At 45.0% G+C, this 23139-nt stretch overlaps 2 protein-coding genes across 4 annotated transcripts in view; both read right to left on the bottom strand.

Annotated features, from left to right (window-relative positions):
- The window catches only part of LOC139057210 (piRNA biogenesis protein EXD1), a 49752-nt gene extending 40846 nt beyond the window's left edge, over positions 1-8906 (bottom strand). For all 3 annotated transcript variants that reach the window (XM_070535044.1, XM_070535045.1, XM_070535046.1), the window contains exons 1-5: positions 8567-8906; positions 8173-8241; positions 7380-7428; positions 7117-7259; positions 791-885 (exon numbers count right to left, since the gene is read on the bottom strand). In XM_070535044.1, coding sequence (XP_070391145.1) covers positions 791-885; positions 7117-7259; positions 7380-7428; positions 8173-8241; positions 8567-8702 — 492 coding nt within the window. In that variant the 5' untranslated portion in view covers positions 8703-8906. The remainder of the gene's footprint in view (positions 1-790; positions 886-7116; positions 7260-7379; positions 7429-8172; positions 8242-8566) is intronic.
- An 8936-nt stretch (positions 8907-17842) lies between these two features.
- Positions 17843-23139, bottom strand: part of LOC139057209 (beta-galactosidase-like) — a 47967-nt gene continuing 42670 nt past the window's right edge. The window contains exon 15 of the mRNA XM_070535043.1: positions 17843-22724. Within this exon, the coding sequence (XP_070391144.1) occupies positions 22500-22724 (225 nt within the window). The 3' untranslated portion in view covers positions 17843-22499. The remainder of the gene's footprint in view (positions 22725-23139) is intronic.

Here is a 23139-nt window from a genome sequence, read left to right as displayed (position 1 = left end):
TGACTGATTCTCCCATTGTTTTGCTATGCAAATTACACACTGCCCCATTACAATGCAGTATAGTGAAGCTCGAAACCTGAGTTCACTCCACTTATAACTACAAAACAGAGTGAAGACCAAAAGGGCCCCGTAAAGGCAAATAAAGAGACACACTGCAATCATGCCTGCTTTTTGTGTGCTCTTATGTTGAACTGACTGTTTGCATGATCTGACAATTACAGTAGACATCAACCAAACAGACCAGCTTGAACGGGGATCGAGCTGTAAATGGGATTCTAATACAGTGAAAGCAAAATCACATAAATCATGTGCCCTCATTGCAGGCAAATGACAAATTAGAAAGGCCCACAAATACAAGCAAAATTACCGCACGACTGGCCGCTCGAGGCACTTTGTGCATGTTTGCGAGCTTCATTCACACTCGTAAAAACACCTTTATGTAGCAGGTATTAAGTCGAGGGTATGACGGAAGCCCGTCTGGTCGGGATGATGCATAAGGAAGAGGTTCGGACGCCTACCAAAATGGTTTAAAATGGATATTTACGTTTCGGCTCCTCCACGGGAGCTTTGTTCACAAATGACCTCCAAGTAATGGCAAACATTACCTTGATTCTGTCCAGCTATGTGGCATTTGCATTTTTAAGTCTTGGTACATGATAGTTGGGGCACCCTGTGTTTGTGTGCGTGTGTGAAGCGTTAACTTTCTTAGAGTAAGTAGGAGAGGTGGTATAATCAGAACAGCAGCAATCACATAAGCACCAGTATGACCCACAACAAATTGCATACACACCGCCTCACTCAGCTGGTCATTCACTTCATTAATGACTTCAAAATCAGTTGCAATTGGTCGTTGTAGCTTTGGTAGGTCTTCTGGCATACCAATGACTGCAAACAAAGCATGAAGTTGATCAATATTTGGGCAAGCACTCCTATAGTAGGCAACAAGGAGTAGAGGGTACCCATGGGGAGATTAGCAAAGGTGAACGAGAAACCATAGTGATTGAGCAGTCATTCATCAAACATCTGCAACTTTGTTATTATGGCATCACTTCAAAAACTTCTTGCACCTGTATGTTCATTGTGGACTGGTGCATTGCAGCCACTATATAAGAAATTTTCGAGCTCAGAGTGGTTTAGTGCTTTAAAACATTTCTGATTGGACCTGTGCTCTAAAATTGATTAATATGCACCAAGCATGTTATTCAAAAGAGTTACGAGATTTATGACGGGGTGTTTGTAGCAATGTTAATATGTTGTCATGTATTGGGCTTTCTTCTCATGTTTTTGACCTATTGCTGTACTTTAGTAGCTATGGCATTGCACTGCAGAGCTCGAGGTTGCAGGTTCCCTCTCAGCCATGGCGGCCCCATTTCGATAGCGGCAAAATGTAAAAATGCTCATATAGTACTTATATATCAGTGCATGTTAAGAACTCCAGGTGAACAAAATTAACCCAAAGCTCCCTGTTATGGTGCGCCTTCATCTTTTACGGTTGAGCGCTTTTCATCATCATCATCAGCCTGGCTGGCTACGCCCAGGGCAAAGGCCTCTCCCATACTTCTCCAACTACCCCAGTCATGTAGGAGGTTGTGGCCAAGTACTGCACCAGGGTGGCCAATCCTGCTCTGGTGAGGGAGTGCATTACCGGTTCTGATCACCAGGATCAGGCCACACTCCAGGCCTGTTTATGCAATTTTGTCAACACGCGGATATATTTTTTTTTTATCCGATGGAAAATTGCACGGCACCGGGATTTGATCCACGGTCCTCTTGCACGCGAGGTGGATTCTCTACCTCTACGCCATCGCTGCATGCGCTTTGCAACATCTAACAAATGTTATCGCTCAGCGAGGGATGTTCCTGCACGTACAGGAAGTTTCTGGAATATTATTGAAGGTTCTGTTGTCATTGAAGTTTGTGTAATCTGATTGCATGTGCAACGTGAATTATGTAGAACATTCTGGAAGACACACGGGCACCACCGTTTGCTCTAGAACCTTTGATGACTCGTGTATCAAAGCCAACGTGCTAGACCGGCAGATCAGACTTCAACAATTGCCAACCGTGTACGCCGCTATTGCTGTGCTTTGAGTCTAACTTGCTCTTGTGGGCACAAGTTCACTCAATAAAAAGTTAGTTTCGTCATTCACAGTTTTGCCGCTGTATTATTCACCATCACCACTACGTGACAGTATGGTGATTTTGGCACATAAAACAGCAGAACATTTTCTGTTCTTGACAGTAATCATTTGCAGTAGGCAGATTTCTGAAATGGATTGCTATTGTGCAAGTACAATTAACATAAAATAGCTGATATTACTTCCGCACCTCAAGCATCTTTGAGAGTTCATCTGTGGACATAATAAAACTCAAGCTTGTTCTGTGGCTGCATGTCTTTAACGAAGCTGAAGATGCAGTGAATGTGTTAAAACTATATTTTCAATGCACAAAATTAATTTATGCTTGAAGGATGATTCAGTTAAAAGAATCAAAATCAAAGGAAGACACAGGCTGGACAACAAAGGATCAAGTAAAAGCTGACGAGATTAGGAATTCGTGAATGTACAGTGAGTGTGGCCAGTTGGTTGAGTGTCAATGAAGAGCGTTAGGAAAGTTTAATGGACTAAATTAGATTGGTGGTCACAATGACATGCTGTTCTTAATACAAGAAAAAGAAACCTACCAGGATAAAATCGAAACAGAAAAAAAAAAATGTTTTCAGGAATATAAACAGTACTGCAGCCATTAAATGTGCTCCATGTGCCCTCAAACATTAAACAAAGCCTACTAAAGGAATAAGCAATGCAATATAACAAAACAGAATTTACGCAGACCCTATGTTGAAGCAAGAGAAATAAATAGCTTTAGTGCAGGTTCCAGGGTATTGAGGGTCTAGAGGTGACTATGAAAATGCTGAGGATGGTACTGATACCAATAAACAGAGTAAAGCATCAGAAACTCATACAAGTGTTGCCCTATGTTCACTAAGCAGCTTTTGGCTCCCTCAGTGTAATGCATACTTATGACCAATAAAATGAAAAAGATGAAAAACAAATGTGGGATTGGGTCTGAGCTCCAGGTTGCCCCACTTAGTAATTTCATGTCAGAAAGTGACACAGAGGCATCCCTCTTTTATCAGGAATTTCCCAGCAGTGTAACCCTCCATCAAAGCATTGCAAGCGCATGGACTTTGTATGGCTTCAGGTTATGGCACATTGCTGTGTGTACGACATGCTGCACCATGCAATCTCGGAGGCCATGTTCTTCACATAGCATGGCTCTCAAACCTGCAGTCGGAGAATTGTGTGTGCATGCAGAAAAAGAGACAGTGAAAAAACAAGTTTATAACCGAGTCAAGACGGTGATTATCGCTCAGCTGATAGCCTATACTCCATACGCAGCAGGCAATAGTGTGGAAGCCACACAGGTAGTGTGAACAAAGAAGTCCCACTGCGCACGTTTCTCAGTGCAGTTGTTCTTGATCTGCAATGCTTTCTATGGAATAACGACTTCATATATAACAACTACAACTTCTGGGCACGTATTATGTCCAATTTTGTATCGTTCGGACACATTTGTGCTTTCGAGTAGGCAACGCACTATACTTTGATTGCGAGCGATGCACGGCACTGGCTGGTCAGAAACGTGTCACTGCTTGTTAAGTGGCAAGCAGGTTCAGACCTGAGATGCCCTCCATGTACTAAATATGTCACATTCTACAACATAAGAGTATGAAGCCGAGTGCTACATCAAATTACATGGCATGCACCTACATAACTATTTTTCATATGGGCCACACTATATGTTGAATTCCAATGGCGGAGTCGGAGCAGCCGACGGACTCTGCGAGCGAGCACTCGACTCTGGCGCAGAGCAACGCCTCCAGATCCGCGAGTGGAACACAACCTGCGCCGCCAGAGCAAGGCAGAAGCGGAAGTTCTATCACAGAGTTACCCAGGGTACCTTGCGTGTTGTCATTTCCTTCCGCTATTTGCTCCCAGCACCGCCGCACCGGTCACTTGTCTCTTCAGCGCCGTTCACCTGTTGTTTTTTTTAAAGTGCGGAATGGATATCTCGCCAAGCGTGCAGCAGCTTTTGCTTCCTGGCGAGTCGTGACCAGTGGCGCCTCCCAGCAGACAAACGTGGTAAAGGAAATATGTCACGCAGAGTTCCGGTTCACTCCGCCGATTTTGGCGGAGCATCTTTTTCTGCTCCACGGAGTGACTCCCGTTCTGAATCCCCTCCGACTCTCTCATTGGAACACCTTACTCCCACCCTCACTCAAACGAACTTGCTCCGAAACGAGCAGAAAAACTTGCTCCGACTCCACCATTGGAATTCACCAATAGTTTGGTCCCGAATGCAAGCAGTGAGTGAAGTAGCCTTTGTGGCATTGTTTGCATCAAGTGTAATACACTCCGTAAAAGCAGTCCAACAAAGTCAGAGTGTACTAGAAACATATTGAGTGGCACGACCATGCCTCTCAGCGTACCACTTTTTGTATCGCTAGAGACTGTTGTAATAACCGACTATTCAAGATGCATCACAGTGGAGGGCGTCGTGAGCAGGAGCCCGGCCTGTATGGAGCTACGATTTGGCTGAATGTGTTCAATAGTAAGCGACAACTGTGCCACCGCTGCAAATACTACTTTGCATTACATTACGCAGTACAGGTCAGTCAGTGCACTGCCCATATATTCTAGTTCACTGTAATGAGGTCAAGGTCATGCATAAGCCTGCTGCTCAAGAAAATATAAACTTTTTTTCCCCCTTATTTGGATTCATTTTGCCTGCGACTGTGACAAGAAGCTGGTGAGGGTGCGCAGAGGTATCAGGGGAGCACACACCAGGGCCTTTGCAATCTTCCTGCAGTGGCCACTGTGTTGCATGAACTGGGCAAGTTCACTAATAATAATGCAGGATTGGATCTACCCAGTCATTTATTTTTACCTGTTACTTGTTGGAGTTCTGTAAATGCATAATGTTATAAGTCATGTCTCATTCTATTTGTGTCTGAATATGAAATGCTGTCACTCTTACTTCTTGCATGGTTACATTGCTATGTGGTATTATGCCCTTGCTAGACTGCTTCTCGAAAACTTTGTTATTCTGTGGATTGGATACAACTACAGCAATGAAGAGCAAAATATGCAGTGACAGCCCATTTCAGCGTCAACAATGTTAGTGCAGCAGACATCTACCATAGAAAAAAAAAAAAAAACACGCGAAAGCTTGACATAAGAAATAATTTTTGCAAAAATAATGTTTTGGGGATAGAAATAAGAAATTGAAAAAAAAAAGTATTTCTGAAAACATATACCTAATATGCGGAACCCCAATTTGAATGTAGAGTGTGTGTTGTACGTCTAATTTACACAAAGCAAAGAAAATTCAAGCGCACAAGACTATGAGTCCGAACATTGGTGTTTCGCAGCCAGTCTTTATGAATGGATGCTACGATGAAGACCCTGCAGTTAATTGTGAGATTCTCTAAGGTTTTAACTGAACAATATTTGCCATACTTACTCTAAGCTGAGCAGACTCCCGGAATTAGGAATGTCAGAAAGAAAGAAAAAAGCTTTCTTTAGAGTAAGCCGAACAAGACAGGCATTCTACTGCATAATGAATGCACATTTTATGATCTGTTGACATATCAAAGTAGACAGGTATCGGAACTTATTCCAAGTGATGCCTTGAACATTTACGATTTTCCTTGCTTTCGCCTGTATAATATTCGTCATTAGGAACATTTCTATTTCTCTTCGTGGCCTGGTAAAATCAGCAATATCTTTTCAGCCTCAAGGCATTGCGCTTTTTATGGTACTATGAAGCCATCCACATTGCAGTACATCAAAAAAGTTTGTTCAGTTCTCCCTGCCATATTGTGGCCACAAAGTGATGTTATGTTTCTGGAGGTTTCAGATAAACAGCATCTTTGATTCTAAGCTGCCGGTGCCCCTGGTGGCTTGCATATTGTGGCGCCGATGCCGCGCGGGCTGGCCCTGATTTTCGCAAATTTTTCTAAATAAAAAAAAGGATACGCCTAGATCTGAATAAATACGGTATTCTGCCCATGGATACCTATGAATGCACTAGCTGACCACATAAGGTTTCAGAACAGAACATTTCAATACTGTACAACACGCAGAGGGCAACCGTGTTTGCACTTGTGCCTCAAAAGCAATGGCTTCTCACTAGGTGTTGTATGAAGGCGAAGAACAGCAGCTCTGACAAACACTGAACTGGTGCGGCATTTTCCCCTACCACTTTCATCTGCAGGTTTATATTCGCCTGACGCAACATTGAGCCAGACAGTGCACTGTAGTGACTCACGTTCATTGCCATCACATTTCTTTATAATATTTTTGCAATGCAATGAACAACTTCATGATGTGGAAACAACACTCACGAATGGTGCTCTTGCCCACAACTTTCGCCACACTGGTTATTTAAACCAAATAAGGCTGTCTGAAAGCGATTGATCGAGAACACAATACTTGCGTTCGTTCATGTCGACAAGTAACTTTGACTGTAGTTAGCTTAGTTAAATCTTTTTATGTTTGTTGACCCAGCCACATACGGTTACCTGCAACATGTTCTGAAAAAAAAAAAAAAACATTCCCTACTTTCTGGCTTTTGGCCTAACAATAAGTGTTGGCATTTCCTTCACGGTTGATTGAGAAAATAAAATGAATTAACGAAAAAAATTTTAAAGAAGGTTCAGTGCATATTTATCGCTAGACAGGAGAGAAATGCTGTCAGCATTACGTCACACCTCTTTGAAGTCTCGAATTTGACATTTAAACCGCGTTCACCACATTAGAAAGTGTTGTTCAGGGGCTCATTCGATCCTCGTCCTGCTTCTTCAAGGTGCAAAGACGGTGGTCCGGGCAGATCACCGGCAGCAGCACTGTGTGTGTGTGTGTGTGTGTGTGTGTGTGTGTGTGTGTGTGTGTGTGTGTGTATATATATATATATATATATATATATATATATATATATATATATATATATATATATATATATATATATAGCCCTTGAAGAAAGTCGATACACAGACAGAAACTGTCGGGCAAATAAGCCGATGCCGACGCATTAAAAAAAAGTGACACGTACGCTTTATGAAGCCCTTCTTGATGACCTCCGAGGTGTCAGCCTCTTCACGATGGCAAATGAATTCGCTGTTGTTTTGTGTTGAATTCAGTTTTTCCAGGTGAGCAGGTACAGGGCGCACTCTCAACAAGCGTGGTCCATCTTCACTGATAAGCAACATCGTAGTGCAGGTAAGTGGAAAAAATCGTGTTATGTGCTAATAACATGTGCTTCACAAAAACGTTTACCGTGAATATCACAGGACCCAAAAATGGCACTGCACTTACTCTCGTTCCAGAATGTATTTCTTGCGCGTCGAGTTCTCCAACACCACGCCTGCAACAAGCAACGCGGGCGATTGAAACGCTGCACGTGACCACTTAAACAATGCACTTGGCAAAGTGAAACATTAGAGAGTTTTAGAATTGGGGGCGCAAGGCGCTGGGCCCCCAAGCCGCGTTGCGTCGGTTGCTCTTGGGTCTAGGTGAGCAGCAGAGTTTGAGGATTGGGTCGAACGCAGACAGCGTTGGGTTGAGTGCTCGGTGCGCCGCAGTGTGGAAAATAGAAAGGTGCTTGAAAGCAAAAATAAATAAACCTCTTTTCTTACAAGTGAAAACAAACAGAATGCATTTTTGAGCAAAAAGAGAGAACAATAAAATCTAAGAAACGTAATCACTGTGTTATTACCGGTTAGTATTACGAATTAAGTGTGCGATTCTAAGCCAAGCAAAGCCAATCGAAGCCAAGTGCTCTTAGTTGGTGTTTTCTGTTACGCGCTGCGAAAAAACTGCGAGTTCACCCGCGTGAAATTGCGAAATCAGTCGAAGTAAATAAAGTTTGCTCTGCGACCATCTGCTGCACGCCATCGCTGTCACCCGCGAGGGTGGCCCAAGACGGCTTGGGGCCCCACGCTAGTTTTCGATTCTTGGGTCTTGGGTTAACGCGAACGCAACAACCGAAGACTGGCTTGGGTTCTGCGCATGCGCACTGGTGGCGCGCAATTTTCTTGGGTCCCCAAGCCGCTTGGGCCCCCAATTCTAAAACTCTCTACTATACATGCGCGTTGAGTCTGGTACTCACACGATGTAATATCCTGCGCGTAGAAGTGAAGCGGTCCAAAAAGTGACTGATTTGTAGTAACGTCGGTTACTGAAATAAAGAAGTGAAATGTGGAGGTGAGTGGAAGCAGTCCAAAACATTCCCAACAGGTTAGGTACAACTACTGGAAATTCAATCCGCGCGGGTTGACGGAAAGAAGAATTAGGCATGCTCATAGTACACGCGGAAGTTCGCTATCATTTGCCGGAACGAAGAAAAACACTTCGACGCTGGCCAAGTGTGCCACTGCGTCTACGATCACTGCATCGAAACAATGAGACGCAAGCGTCTGAGGTACTATAACGAATTGTAAAGTTTCAAAGGCACGGTCAACGCGTAGGATATTTTTCTAATTATCAACACAAAACAAACTCACCCTGTTCTAGTGTGATTCGAGCCGTCTTCTGAGAGACATCAGCAACGACGCCCTCGATATTACCTTCGTTCATTCGAAGCAGCACTCGACAACCTTGCAGGTCGGGACAAAGCCATTTCGATGCGATGGTTGACATCTGAATCTGCAACGGTGCGGCTTGTTTTCACAATGACAACAAGCGGTTTTTGAGAAGTGGGCGAGTTCAAAGCTTAGCTCTGCGACAACTAGAATTAAAAAAACCAGCTGCACGGACACTACCGACACTGCCGCGCACACGGCTTCATGCGGCTTCCAAAACAACACGTGGTTTTGCTTGCCCCACCAACGACTCGCTGCGAAATGCGATTGACGGCGGCGTTTGTGGCGCCACCAACGTTGCATACCAGTAAATATTTTCAATAAAGACTTTACAATATATACAAAAAGGCTAAAATAAAAGCATATACAGCATACTTACACATTAACTCAAGTAGGCTAGGTGACTGTCGCCGCTTCGTTTTAAAGGTTATGCCAATAAATTATCATCATCATTATCATCACCATTATCATCATTTTGCAGGTGTTGTAGAGTGTTAGAGTGTACTAGGCGATTAGACAATGGTAGTTGGCAGAACCGTGGCCGAACGGCGCTTTCCTTCCTCTTTAAAACAGACGTTTGGGCGTCTTGGTAAGACACACTTGAAACAGAACAGCGCGATTTTCAATGGGACAAGCAGGGAGAAATGACACGGGCGAGCGCTTTTTCCATGTTTCCCGCCGAGGCGTAGAGTGTGGAAAAACTTTGCGAGGGCGCTGCGAGCGAATTAAATTGGGGTGGAGAGGCGCTTCGCGGCATGTACAACGTACTTTCGCTGCGGGCGCTGAGACCGATTGCACGCGTTCGCTCTCATAATGGTGCTTTATTTCGGCTGCTAATTTAGAGTGACACTTTTTTCCTACGTATACGTATTTGACACATGGGTTATACAACATGACGACTTCAATTTTGCTGGCGTTGTCAAGTGCGTCGTCTGCTAGAGATTGAGCGTCCGTTGTGCTACAGTTGTGCGGACGCTGGCGGACACCCAGTTTTTCGCGCAGAAAGTTTGTGAAGTAAAATTTTTTTATTGCTTTACTTGCTTCGGTGGGCCCACGACTCTTGTGGGCCGGTACATAGTTTTGGCCAGGTGAACTGCTATTTTTAACACTGTTCTCTAAAAGTAATGCGTAATTTTTGCCACAGAAGCCGCGTATCTAAAACATGAAGCTACGAAAGAAAATTGTATTGATATCGTGTCATTTTACGCGCTATTTTTGTTGGTGGAATATTGATGAGGGACTATGATCAAAGAACACAATATTATGGTGGAATAAACCAAGTTTATTGACGGCGTGGCACGAAGAGACACAGATGACCAATGCACTTCCAGGTAAATCTAAGGGTACATAAACATATATATCAAAGACATACATGTAAGAGAAAAATTATCAAATATTCTAAATGCACCGATTGAAAAAGTGAAAGCTCCCAGTCGGAATAAGCGTAATTCTTTTGAAGAGCCCTTTACCAGGTCTGGACATCTTGAGCTGACAAGGTCATAGAGCATACAATGCGCGCTAACGATCGTGTTTGCAAAGAATTACATCGCTACGCTCCGCGGAAAGGTCTGAAATTTCAGTCCGAACGCCGTCTTCCCTTTCCCTCTCGCCGACCGCGCTTCAAGCCAGGCGGGGACGTACTCGTGTCCCTGCGCCCACGTGCCGTGTCCGCAGTGTAACGTCGCTCGTGGTGACACGTGACTTCGAGAATTATATCCAAGGCAACATCTGTTATTTGTGTGATCGGTTGCTTGAATTGAAGAACTGAAGTTTAGAGAAATAATAAAACACACAAACGGAATGTCTGCGTGTTTTTGTTTTACTTCGCACCGAAGCAAGAGAGTTGTACTTGCGCTTAGTCTGCTTGTTCCCACGGTCGTGCAGTCACGTGCGCAGGTACCGAAACTATGCCATTTTCTGGCATGTTCCAGCGCGTGATCATGCTGTGCGATCCGCTTGTTCTGCCTCAGTATTCGTGTAGCGCCGAATTATACCGCTAGTCATGCGTCCTCGCGCACAGCGCGCAAAATCGTGCGCTGCGCGAAGCGAGACAACCACAACAGCACGCACCGCCGTCAGCGAAAGTGCGCAGCGCCGAAAAAAAAATTTTGAGGAAAAAAAAATATGCAGATCCCACGCACTGTGGGAATCGATGTAAGCGAAGCGTTCCGTGCTGGATGCTTTGATTGATAATAATTAGCGGTGATGTTGACGTCCAGAGCCTCATTTCTTCAACGAGAGTGGTGAGTTGATGTTAAACGTTACCTTGCGTGCACCACTGTTGTTTGTCTGCATAGTACACAGAACACATAGGGAGAGGTGTTTGCTTGAGGCGTTGTCGTGAGCCATATTTCATAACCTCTGAGAGGGTTGAGCATAGTCATTGCCTCACATGGCACATCACATGGCACATGGCGGAGGGCGCTAGAAGGAAGTAATATCGGGTTTAATCTCTCATACAAACAGGCGGGTACAGTAGTAGAGCAGCAGCTCCCAGGTTTCTTTTATTCGGACGACATCGTGTTGCTAGCTAACAAGCAAAGTGAATTGCAACGTTTGGCTGATATCTGTGGACAGGAAGGCAACAATTTAGGTATGAAATTTAGTGTTAGAAAATCAGATGTTATGGTGGTGAATGAAAACAGTGAACACACAGTGGAGATACAGGGCCAGGAAATACCTCGGGTAACAGAATATAAATACCTTGGTACATGGATAAACGAAGGCAATAGATATATGGAAACGAAAGAAAAAACAATAACAGGGAAGGGGAAGAGAAATGCAGCCATAATGAAGCACAGAGCGCTATGGGGATGCAATAGGTACGAGGTCCTCCGAGGTATGTGGAGAGGTGTAATGATTGCAGGACTTACTTTTGGAAATGCGGTTTGTTTGCTTTAAATCAGGAGTACAATCAGGACTCGACGGGAACCAAAGGTCAGTGGGTGGCCTCGAATTGGGCGCTCACGGGAGGACTACAAATGAAGCTGTGCAGGTTGATATGGACTGGACTAGTTTTGAAGTGAGGGAAGCTCGCAGTAAAATTGAGTATGAAGAACGCCTGAAAAATATGGAAGAAAGTAAATGGGCTGGGAGAGTGTTCAGGTATCTGTAAAGGAAAAACATTGATTCACAGTGGAGGAAAAGAACTAGGATGCTTACCACCAAATGTGTGGCCTGTAGGGTGGGCAACACAGCAACAAAGACGGTCAAGCGGAAAGTCAGAGAGGCTGAAATAATCTCATGGGTGGCGGCAATGGAAAGGAAACCTGACATGAGTAACTACGTAAGAGGAAAAAACGATATCAAGAAAGGAACAATTTATGGTAACTCAAAGGGAAGCTCATTACTTTTCGAAGAGAGATCGGGATGCCTTAGAACACGCACCTATGAAGCGAGATATAAGAAGGAACAAGAAGCATGTGCTTGCTGCGGTAAAGCTAGGGAAACGACGGAGCATGTTTTATTAGAATGTGAAGACGTCTACCCAGCGGTCGATTTAGGCACCACTGGCCTCCTTGAAGCCCTTGGGTTCAGCGGGAGCAGTGGAAAAGTAAACATGTCCGCAATATGCATTAGTATTTGGAGGATTGGTGGACGAAAAGTAGGGAAACGACAAAAAACGGAGACGTACAAAAGCACAGTTAGCAATATGGGATCAGAAAATTTGGGTGTGGGAGTTCATAGTGTTTATTTTTTATTCTTTTATTGTTTAACTTAGGTAGGAGATTAGGCAGTATAATAGCAAGAGCTTGGTGGTGCAACCCACCGCCCCGTTCCAAAGGGGACGCTTATAACATCCATCCATCCATCGCTGCGCCACCTGACCATTGCAGGGAGCCCTCTATGGCATTGCTCGAGGTCGCGGATTTGACCGAAGCAGCCGCATTTCGACGAGGGCGAATTAAAAAACGCTCGCGCACTTTGATTTAAGGGCACGTTAAAGAGCTCCACGGTACCAAAATTAATCCGGGGTGTGCCCCTACGGCCTGCCCCCTTATCCGATTGTGGTTTTGGCATGTACAGCCCCATAATATAATTAAAGTTTAATGCTTCTACCACGATGCGATGTGCCATGTGAGGCAATGGCAATGCTCAACCCTCTCAGAGGTTATGAAATGTGGCGCACAACAACGCCTCAAGCAAACGCCTCTCCCTTTGTTTCGTGTACTGTGCAGACAAAGAGCAGTGGTGCATGCAAGGTAACGTTTAATCTCAACTCGCCACTCTTGTATTGAACAAGACGTTGAACAAGCTAAACATTTGTGGTCAACACCACCACTAATTATCGTCAATCAAAGCAAACAGCACAGAAAGCTTCGCTTACATCGATTCCCACAGTGCATGGGATATGCATCATTTTTTTTTCGTTGTTGTTAAGTATGGACTGGACAAAAAAATTTCACTCGGCTTACTAGCATATGTAATGGCTACCTGCAACTGTTTTCGGCGTCCGAGGTCCGACCGGAGTAAAAGAACCCGATCCGATGGACACTTTGCAAAAAAGCGAGCTCCCCCTGCCGTAGGCGCGAGGAAGCGTTGGGGGCTCTGGGTGCGCGAGTATTTGTGCGAAAGACATTCCCCGTCGTCACCTTGTTGTCGCCTGTGTACAGTGTCCTTCTAGAACACTGTACGCCTGTGTCACCTTGTTTGATCGCGTGAAATTAAGCTCATGTCGTTTGTTTAGTCGTTTTACGACGTGTAAAAAATGATGGAGGAAGACTACATTGCGCTTTCTTTTTTGGACACGGGATGGACTTGTGTGACTTTTCCCGATGCTCGATAGCCAGTGACCAGGTGTGGAGCTCGCTGCACTCATCAACCGCTACTGTGCGTCAGACCAGAAAGAATAGGGTTGTGTGAGGAACGTTATGCTCAATCTGAGCGCCAGTGACGCACAAGTAGGTCTTGTTCGGGCAGCTTGCTCCTGCCCGATTGGATTTGACGCTGTAGATTCATTTTTTGCTTTTTTCTTCCTGCAGTGTTGTAGAAGCTTGACTATATGTATTACAATGCACATTTAGTGCTGTGCAGACTGTTACATGTATGTATTAAAACAAAGTTAAAATGAAGCCCAGGTATGAACTGGAGTGGCTTGGGTAGACGCTAACACATACAACCTGTTGCATCGTCAGCTGTCGAAGCAGGCTGCATTCCGTCGGCTAGACTTTGCTTTATATCGCTCACTTGTCTCACACTTCGAGTGGCAGCATAGAATGATCGCGGACTTTGCGCCATATTTTCCAACAGACTGCATTTATGTCATATAACCCGTCCCATCAAGTAGCCAATCTATGTGCTATCGGAAGCGTAGCGACGTGCGAGACGGTACGACATTATTTTCAAAATAATCGTTCGCAAGTACGGCTTTTGATTTTCATTTCCACTCTTTAAAAAAAATGGCTGCGGCTTAGCTAAGGTTAAGCCCAGGATGCGAAGCATACTAGCCTTTATTTTAGTTGTTGAACCACGGTTTAGCCTGGTAAACTGCTGTTGCTTGGCTATATTTGGTTCGGCTAGACGTAGAAACAACTCATGCGTTACTCTGCTTCGCCTTCAAGAGTGGAACGCGACAGCGTTCCCGTCGACCCGCCAAGGGGTGTAAGACAATGGGCTACGGCGCAGCGACTACGCGCCCCGCATTGGACGCGGTGAGCGTCGAACAACGCAGCGTTCGGCGCGGCAACGAAATGTGCGCCTGAGCAAGCGACGCACGCCTGAGCCTTAGAAACAGCTCGTTTCTAAGGCAACACCGCATTCACTAGAGGCGCTTTTGTACCGCTTTGAAGCATCGTACTCGTGGCTCAGTGGTAGCGTCTCCGTCTCACACTCCGGCGACCGTGGTTCGATTCCCACCCAGCCCATCTTGCAAGAGTTGAGCCAAAGCCACCTAGAAAAAAACGCCGCGAGTGACGGCGCGAGTTGGAGCCCCGTTTCTCCTCTGTCGTGACGTCACGGTGTCACGTGGTGTGGCATGGGGTCAAAGGTCATTGAAGGCTACACCGCCGCGCCTGAGGAGCTGGGTTGAGCTATTAGCCCCGAGAACGAACACGAGCGGCGCTGCGAGCGCCGCTCGCGTGACGTCAGGGCACGGACTCGCGCCTGTCGTCTGCTACAGTTCGGGCGTTGTCCGGGCGCTTTCTGCGGTGTTTTCGTTTGTTCGCCCTCGTTCTCTCTGCTTGTATACTTATGGTGGTCGTCTCAAATATATTTTTACGACGTCTTCCTTTGCGAACATTTATTCAAAGAGCTAATTTCTTAGACAACAATGCAGCTCTCGAAGGCAACGCTACAGTGCCAGCCGAAGCGACGCAGACCAGCCCATTGCGGGTTTTTCATGCGCGGATAGACAATCGCAAAAGCATAGTCAATAGGAATCCAGTTATGATACCATACCTACCGCGGTGCAACAAGTATGTCACAAAGCTGGCTAGCAAGCAGCAGTTACGTTGATTTTATTCCGCTAAAATAGGTTTGCTCACGACGACTAGTTCATGGTATAATATCGAATTTTTGCATTTCCCTACAGAAACGCTCGGCAGTAGCACGGGGATTTAACTAATACTGGAGCTTAGATTCTACACGCCTCACTTGCTTCTTTAACTGCCTGTCAACATTAGGCGGTTCTTCACGTGTTTATTTTTTTTAAGCGGCGGAAATTTGAAGTAAAGTTAATGAAGGCTTACAGCTATTTACAGAGTACAAATAGGAATGTACCAATGTATATTTCCTTTTCCGTGTTACACGTTCAACTCACCTCTTTAGGGCGCGTTTGTTAATGATTAATGATGTAAGTTATGTTCCTCTTTTTTTGTCTATATTACCAAGTGTATATTATTTATTCATTTCAATGCCGCAGTGTGTTTTGCATTGTTATTGTGGAAATATTTCACTGTTCTTTCATATATTGTATAACTGCAATGTTTTACAGCCACTATATAAATGTAATTTATATGGCACTTGATGTGTTACCCCATGCAGCCATATTGTACCTAAGGGGGTGAGGTTACCTCAAGCCGCGTCTGTGCGACTTTTTTCCCTCATCCACCTCCACTTACCACTCCTCTGTACATGTGTGTGTGTAAATGGAAATTAATAAATCAAATCAAACTCACTTGAGAAATTTACTGGTGCTTGCTGCTTGAGGAATATACATGACGAATCTGTTTGGCGAACTGACACAGGCTGCTCGGCCCAATTTTTTTAGTGAAGTATGCCTGCTAAACCGCATAGCTGCAGCCAGAAAGAAGTCGAAGCGTCAATGATTAGTAGTATGGGACATATTGAAAATATCGAAATTCCCCCGGTGGAGGGTCAGAAATCAAGTGAAAGTATATGCAAGGCTTGTGGTGCTTTCTTTATGATGTTTGCGATTGGATTGGAGCAAACTTAATTTGCCTGCAAGGTTCTCTTTTATGTACCGACGAAGCGAATAGTTATCCGTTTGTATAATTGAATAACGCTGGATCGAGACATGGTGAGACAGAAGGTGCTTGAATTTTCGTTTTGTATACAGGAAATCTAAGCTGCGGTGTAGTAGCTCGAAAATACTTTAGCCATTCCAGTTGGCGCTGTAAAAAACATGCTTTATGGTTTTAATTCGAAGTTGCAGTGAACTGATGGGTTTCGCGAACATAGCGTGCCTCGCCATACGGACAGTCGATAGCTACCGTTACGTGATCAGGGGTGTGCCATATTGTCGATAAAGGCTACTGAGGGCCACTATGAAACATTTCATCACTTTCAATTGAGTGGCTCTCGATCTTAACAGCGAAACTTTTCTCTCAGGTGATTGCTACTATGGTGTTTGTGAATGAACTATGTAAATACTCTACATGACGCGCCGTCGTGTTAGCAGCCATGAGCAAGTCGTTTTTAGGAGGCCTGTTTCAGAGGGGGATGAAAGTAGCAGCAAACTTTTTCATAAGAAATGCGCGCCTAACTATTTTTTTACGCATTAATGAATGGCCATATTTGAATAGAACAACACACCAGAGTAATAGGAATCATGATGAGAGCTTCGCTGGGCAGTGTCTTTCTAAAAACAGATAACATGTTGACGCCAATTACCAAATTTTTCTTCCACGTAAAATGCAATGCCTCTCATAGCTAAATACTAAAGGAATGTTAAGTGTTTAGCGGAGCATCATACACAACTTCGCGCGTTGAATTTGCAGATATTATTTTTTAGTCAAAATTTACCGATAGACACGGCGCATATATGCATTGCAAAACCTAGTAGACCCCTTTAACGCTACTTAGCTTGCGATATCCAAGCCGCAAAGTTTCTTGACTCACACGCTTTTGAAGAAGAAACTGTGGTTAAGGTATGGCAGCTGAAAGAAGCCGACGTATTCTTCAATACGTACGGCTCGAGCCACCCATACCCCAAGCATACACGAAGGGAACGAGCGCGCGCGGCAGCCGAGCAAGCCGGAGCGAGCGGCGTCCTGGCCGTGACGTCACTCGCGAGAGGGCGCCACTCCTAATTCTCGGGGCTAATAGTAGTATGCTTCGCATAAAAACGCGCGTACTAGCTGGCGCGCGTCTATGCGCGCGGTTTACGTCCGCGAGACAACGCCAGAGCGAGCCCGTGCGCTCAGAGCTAGGATTGCGCATTGCGAAATACAGCTCTATATAGGATGTGGCATTTCGATGGGGCTGAAACGCAAAAACGCCCTAGTACCAGGGGGCGGACACTCCGTATACATCCCATTGGCCGTTTTTGAGCAGACGCTCTTTCGACGCTAGCGCCAAGGTCCCCTTCAGTTACGGCCCTAATCAAGGGGCGACGCATTAGGCAAAATGGCGGCGCACATGATTGTTTACGTTGCCATGGCAACAGCAACAGCAGCCGCGCGGCGCCTCCTCTCCCAAACGTTTTTCTTTCCTTTTTGTTTTTATTATGCCGACCCGCTCCACTCTCTTTCTCTCTTTCCCCCATGTCGCGCGCGCCGCTCACTTTTTTTTGTTTTTACCCGTAAGCGGCGCGTTTTTTCTTTTTTATAGCGCGCTTGTTACCGCGCGCCACGCGCCAGCTCGCAAGCAATGCGCGCGCTACGCGGCGCATTGGCATTGCTTGCGAGCTGGCGCGTGGTGCGCCGTGGGCTATGCATTGGCACGCACGCAGTCTTGCCCATACTTATATTATACCAGCATGTGGCGGGACATAAAAAAAATTCTACTTCCAACACAACAGATGTTTAGCCTCGCTTTATTGACTTCGTTTCCGAAAAGAGATTTTTCTTACAACGTGGTGTGATACACGCTCCAAAAATGAGCAAAAGTGAGAGGTGCATGACATATACAAGAGTACTAAAGACAAAAGTTCACAGATGGTGAAATAACAAAAGAAAGCGTGCAGTGAAAGCGCTAGAAAACGCGAAGGCCATTCCATGTATACACATATAAAAACAACATTTTTATATAACGTCCTCAAGACCTAAATGTAGACGAGCTCCTGATATGTGCACTAAGATATTGCACAAAATTGGACGACGTGTATGACGTAGTCATGACAACTATAAAAAGGGAAAACTCACTAGTAATGGCAAAAACAAGGACACGCAAAACACCTGAAAGATAGAATAAAATGCTAACATTGTTTGATTGAGAGCCATACCAAAAGAAAGCTCACTTATAGATCTGCACGAAAATATATGAAATGCTTGACATGTTCATTACTACTGAACAAATTGAAAAAAAAACATGGCAGAAAAAAATAACATCGTACTAAAAACTGAAACAAACATTATCACATTATTTCGCACTTGGTCACAACTTGAGTAAAGGTGGCAAGGGAACAGGAGATAGTCGGCTTTTGCAGCAGCACATAGAAAACATTCGCAGAAAGGCGTATTCCTCAATCAAAGACCAGGTAAAACAAGCCAACACGACCCTTCTTTCTACCCGAATGCAATGCTTAGCAGTAAAATTACGTCACTTAAGGCACTAAGTCGTACCTCCTGGGCTGTCCCTTGTATAATAAACATGAACTGCAAAAATCTGCATGTAGGACACTTGCAATGCTCATGCTTTCCAGAGGGAAAAAAAGCGTATCATGCCTACACATGAAGGTTGTTCGCGCGGTTTTCCCATCGGGGGTTACTGAGATAGTACACAAACACTAACAGTAATTTTTCAGCTGTTAGTTGGTTTGTAGAACGTGATACACAGAAAAAGCACTGAGGGCGGTATGGAAAGCTGGGCAAGTTACTGAAGTTGCAGAATGAGACTTGGCACAGAAAAACACAAGTCACAGACCAGGTGACAATGAGGAGGAACATCTATTTGTCAGCTTTCTCTACCGGGAAGAGGCAAGTGTAGCACAATCAAGGCGCAACGACGTCCGGAGCCTCATGGAGTACACAAATGGACAGGGCTGTGTTCGTGTACATGCGCCTTCTGATGTCCTTGGGTCTGAGCGCTCACCTGTTGTCTTTGGGCACCCGGAACAACCTTGCAGGGCTTGTTTTTGAGGTATTTGTGCACCACTGCACGATGCACGAGCGGTACGAGTCGTGAAACGGGTGAAACATCGCGGAGCACAAGCACACAGCTACCGAGGAACACAGAACTGACTAAACTAGCCACGTCGGTAAACGCACAGCAGCGCACGTATCTCGATGACAGTAGATAACAAAAATAAAGCGTTACGTAGCGGACTAAGCAGCAGCCGGGCCGGCGGGGATGGCACGGCGGCGCGGCGCGTAGACAGTCGAAGGTGAGGGAGTTGAGAGGGTATTACGAGAGAGGGCGTAGGGAGAGGATCCTAGCGGGGGGAAGGGCTTGGCCACCTGGATCGGCGCGCGTGCGCGCGATGATCTACGAGGCCATGCAAGGGAAACGGATTTTTGCGTCGCCCTGTACACAGATGGCGCCAATTTCCTGCGCCACCGGAACCGAGGAGTGTCCCCCCCCTGCTAGTACTGTGCATTGGGTGCACGTTAAAAAACTGCAGGCAACCAAAATTAATCTGGAGTCCCTCACTACGGCTTGCCTCATAATCAAATCGTGGTTTTGGCTCGTAAAGCCCCACAATTCAACATCTAGAAGGAAATACCTGTGCATCACTATCCAACAATTTAAACATTTTTTTTCTGATCTCCGCACCTCATTTAATAGCAAATTGTTACTGCGGACGCCACTCGAGTTTCTGTAAACGCTGCCAAAAATTTTCTGGAATGTCTAATAAAATTCCCAGGTGTCCTTAGCTATCGCCTAAGAGACGCGAAGTCGAAAGCCTTGGAAAGACTTCTGTAATTCACCTTAATCCATGCTAGTTCACCTTAATCCTCTTCCATCTACCTTAATCCACCGTAGTTGACAATTCACCATAACCCTCCTTAATACGCACTAATCCACCCTAATCCACCCCACAATAACTAATCAATCATTAATAAACAAATCTAATCGTAACTCATTATAAATTAATCAACAAGCGTAAGAAAGCTGACATAAGGAAGTATAATATGGATAGAATTGAATATGCTCTCAGGAACAGGAAGCCCAAAAGCAGTGAAAAAGAAACTAGGAATAGGCAAGAATCAGATGTATGCGTTAAAGAGACAAAGCCGGCAATCTCATTACTAATATGGATGAAATATTTCAAGTGGCTGAGGATTTCTACAGAGATTTGTACAGTACCAGTGGCACCCACGACAATAATGGAAGAGAGAATAGTCTAGAGGAATTTGAAATCCCACAAGTCACTCCGGAAGAAGTAAAGAATGCCTTGGGAGCTATGCAAAGGGGGAAAGCAGCTGGGGAGGATGAGGTAACAGCAGATTTGTTGAAGGATGATGGGCAGATTGTTCTAGAAAAACTGGCCACCCTCTATACGCAATGCCTCATGACTTCGAGCATACCGGAATCTTGGAAGAACGCTAACATAATCCTAATATATAAGAAAGGGGACGCCAAAGACTTCTAACATTATAGACCGACCATCTTACTGTCCGTTGCCTATACAAAGTATTTACTAAGGTAATCGCAAATAGAATCAGGAACACCTTAGATTCTGTCAACCAAAGGACCAGGCAGGATTCCGTAAAGGCTACTCAACAATAGACCATATTCACACTGTCAATCAGGTAATAGAGAAATGTGCGTAATATAATCAACCCTAATATATAGTTATCATTGATTACGAGAAGGCGTTTGATTCAGTCGAAACCTCAGCAGTCAAGGAGGCATTACGGAATCAGGGTGCAGACGAGCCGTATGTAAAAATACTGAAAGATATCTATAGCGGCTTCACAGCCACCGTAGTCCTCCATAAAGAAAGCAACAAAATCCCAATAAAGAAAGGCGTCAGGCAGGGAGATACGATCTCTCCAATGCTATTCAGAGCGTATTCACAGGAGGTAGTCAGAGACCTGGATTGGGAAGAATTGGGGATAAAAGTTAATGGAGAATACCTTAGTAACTTGCGATTCGCTGATGACATTGCATTGCTTAACTCAGGGAACCAATTGCAATGCATGCTCACTGACCTGGAGAGGCAAAGCAGAATGGTGGGTCTAAAAATTAATCGGCAGAAAACTAAAGTAATGTTTAACGGTCTCGGAAGAGAACAGCAGTTTACGATATGTAGCTAGGCACTGAAAGTGGTAAGGGAATACATCTACTTAGGGCAGGAAGTGACTGCGGATGCGGATCATGAGACTGAAATAATCAGAAGAATAAGAATAGGCCGGGGTGCGTTTGGCAGGCATTCTCAGATCATGAATAGCAGGTTGCCATTATCCCTGAATAGAAAAGTGTGTAACAGCTGTGTCTTTACCAGTACTCACGTATGGGGCAGGAACCTGGAGGCTTACGAAAAGAGTTCTACTTAAATTGAGGACGACGCAACGAGCTATGGAAAGAAGAATGATAGGTGTGACGTTGAGGGATACGAAAGTAGCATATTGGGTAAGGGAACAAACGCAAGTTAATGACATCTTAGTTGAAATCAAGAAAGAGAAATGGGCATGGGCAGGACATGTAATGAGGATCGAGGGAAGATAACCGATGGTCATTAAGGGCTACGGACTGGATCCCAAGGGAAGGGAAGCGTAGCAGGGGACGGCAGAAAGTTAGGTGGGCGGATGAGATTAAGAAGTTTGCAGGGACAACATGGCTACAATTAGTACATGACCGGGGTAGTTGGAGAAGTATGGGAGAGGCCTTTGCCCTGCAGTGGGCGTAACCAGGCTGATTATAATGATGATGACTAATCGTTAATCATCCACACACGGTTGGACATGCTTTGGTTCGCTTCTAACCTTCCTTGGGTCACGTGGTACTTCCTGCACCTCACGACGCGACCTTGAAACATAGAGAGCTAAGGCTTTCGCCTTCAAATTCTCCCGTTACTCTTGTCAAGATGCCCGCTAGCCAACATTTAGAGTAACGTTAGCAGGGGCTTACTGAAGTGCTTCTAGATGTCCGCGGCTAAACAAAATGTCTTGGTCAAGGCAGCTACTAGAATTTTGAATTAATCATTCTGACATCTTTTAAACATCGGTTATCATAAGTAAGGCGTTGTCGAGCTACTCGGTTCATAGACTCAGCAAAATTTGAAACTGCGCGAGGAAGACGGGGCGTGAACAGAAACATATACGCACACACAAAACGCAGCCAGACCGGGGCTTTCGTAGAAGAGAGCCGACTTACGTTCCATATAAGGAAGTCCACACTGTAACGCACGGCACGTTCCCCAGCCTGATCAGAAGTTCCGCTTCGAACTTCCGACTGGCTTATCGGGGCTACTTGCCACGGCGCGACGTATCGGCTCGAATATTCGTATTTGATTCGGCAACTGCACCGTTGGAACACGCCTAGTAAATGTATAATTAACGCGGCGCGCAGTTTATTCGTTTCTCGATATGAGTGGCACGGTGTCATTGATATCGGGCGTGTCGACGAACTGCACGTAGCAGTGTGTAGAACCCTGGCCGCACGGTGCTTGCTCCAGTTCGACGAGGTCCAGCACGTTTCGTTCCCTGAACACTACTGACGGCACGTACAGCGTCTTTTGAGGACCCATGGGTGTCCAGTACCGACCCAAGTTGAAGCCATTGATGACGACGATGCCCTGCGCATTGAACACGTGTGGAAAGAAAATGAATGCATAAACACAATCATGCAGCAGCTGACTGGTCATCTAAACCCATGGATCAGTCGCACGACACCAGAAAATTGCATATTAGCTATGGCGGTAATATATTACTTTGGAAATGTACTAAAGAGAAGCAGAAAATAACTTCGGACTCGTAAGGTATTATTTCAAGCCCCCATTTTCATTAATTTCCTGGTAACAGGTTGGTCACTATAAGGGAAAATGAAGGCCGAAATTCAATTTCATAACTACGCGACGAAAAGTCAGCGCTGGCTCGTCAGTGTGATGTCGCATACATCAAAGTTTATTTTTATTTTGGCAGTTATGGTTCAGTAAAAGTTGCTGAAGCTTGCCAAGTGCTGTCTTTGTTTCCTTTAGAACACAATGTAGT

The sequence above is a fragment of the Dermacentor albipictus genome, chromosome 3, assembly GCF_038994185.2.
Source record: "Dermacentor albipictus isolate Rhodes 1998 colony chromosome 3, USDA_Dalb.pri_finalv2, whole genome shotgun sequence".
NCBI lineage: Eukaryota > Metazoa > Arthropoda > Arachnida > Ixodida > Ixodidae > Dermacentor > Dermacentor albipictus.
Note: the sequence above shows the minus strand (reverse complement) of the source record. Positions and strands in the feature narration are given on the sequence as shown.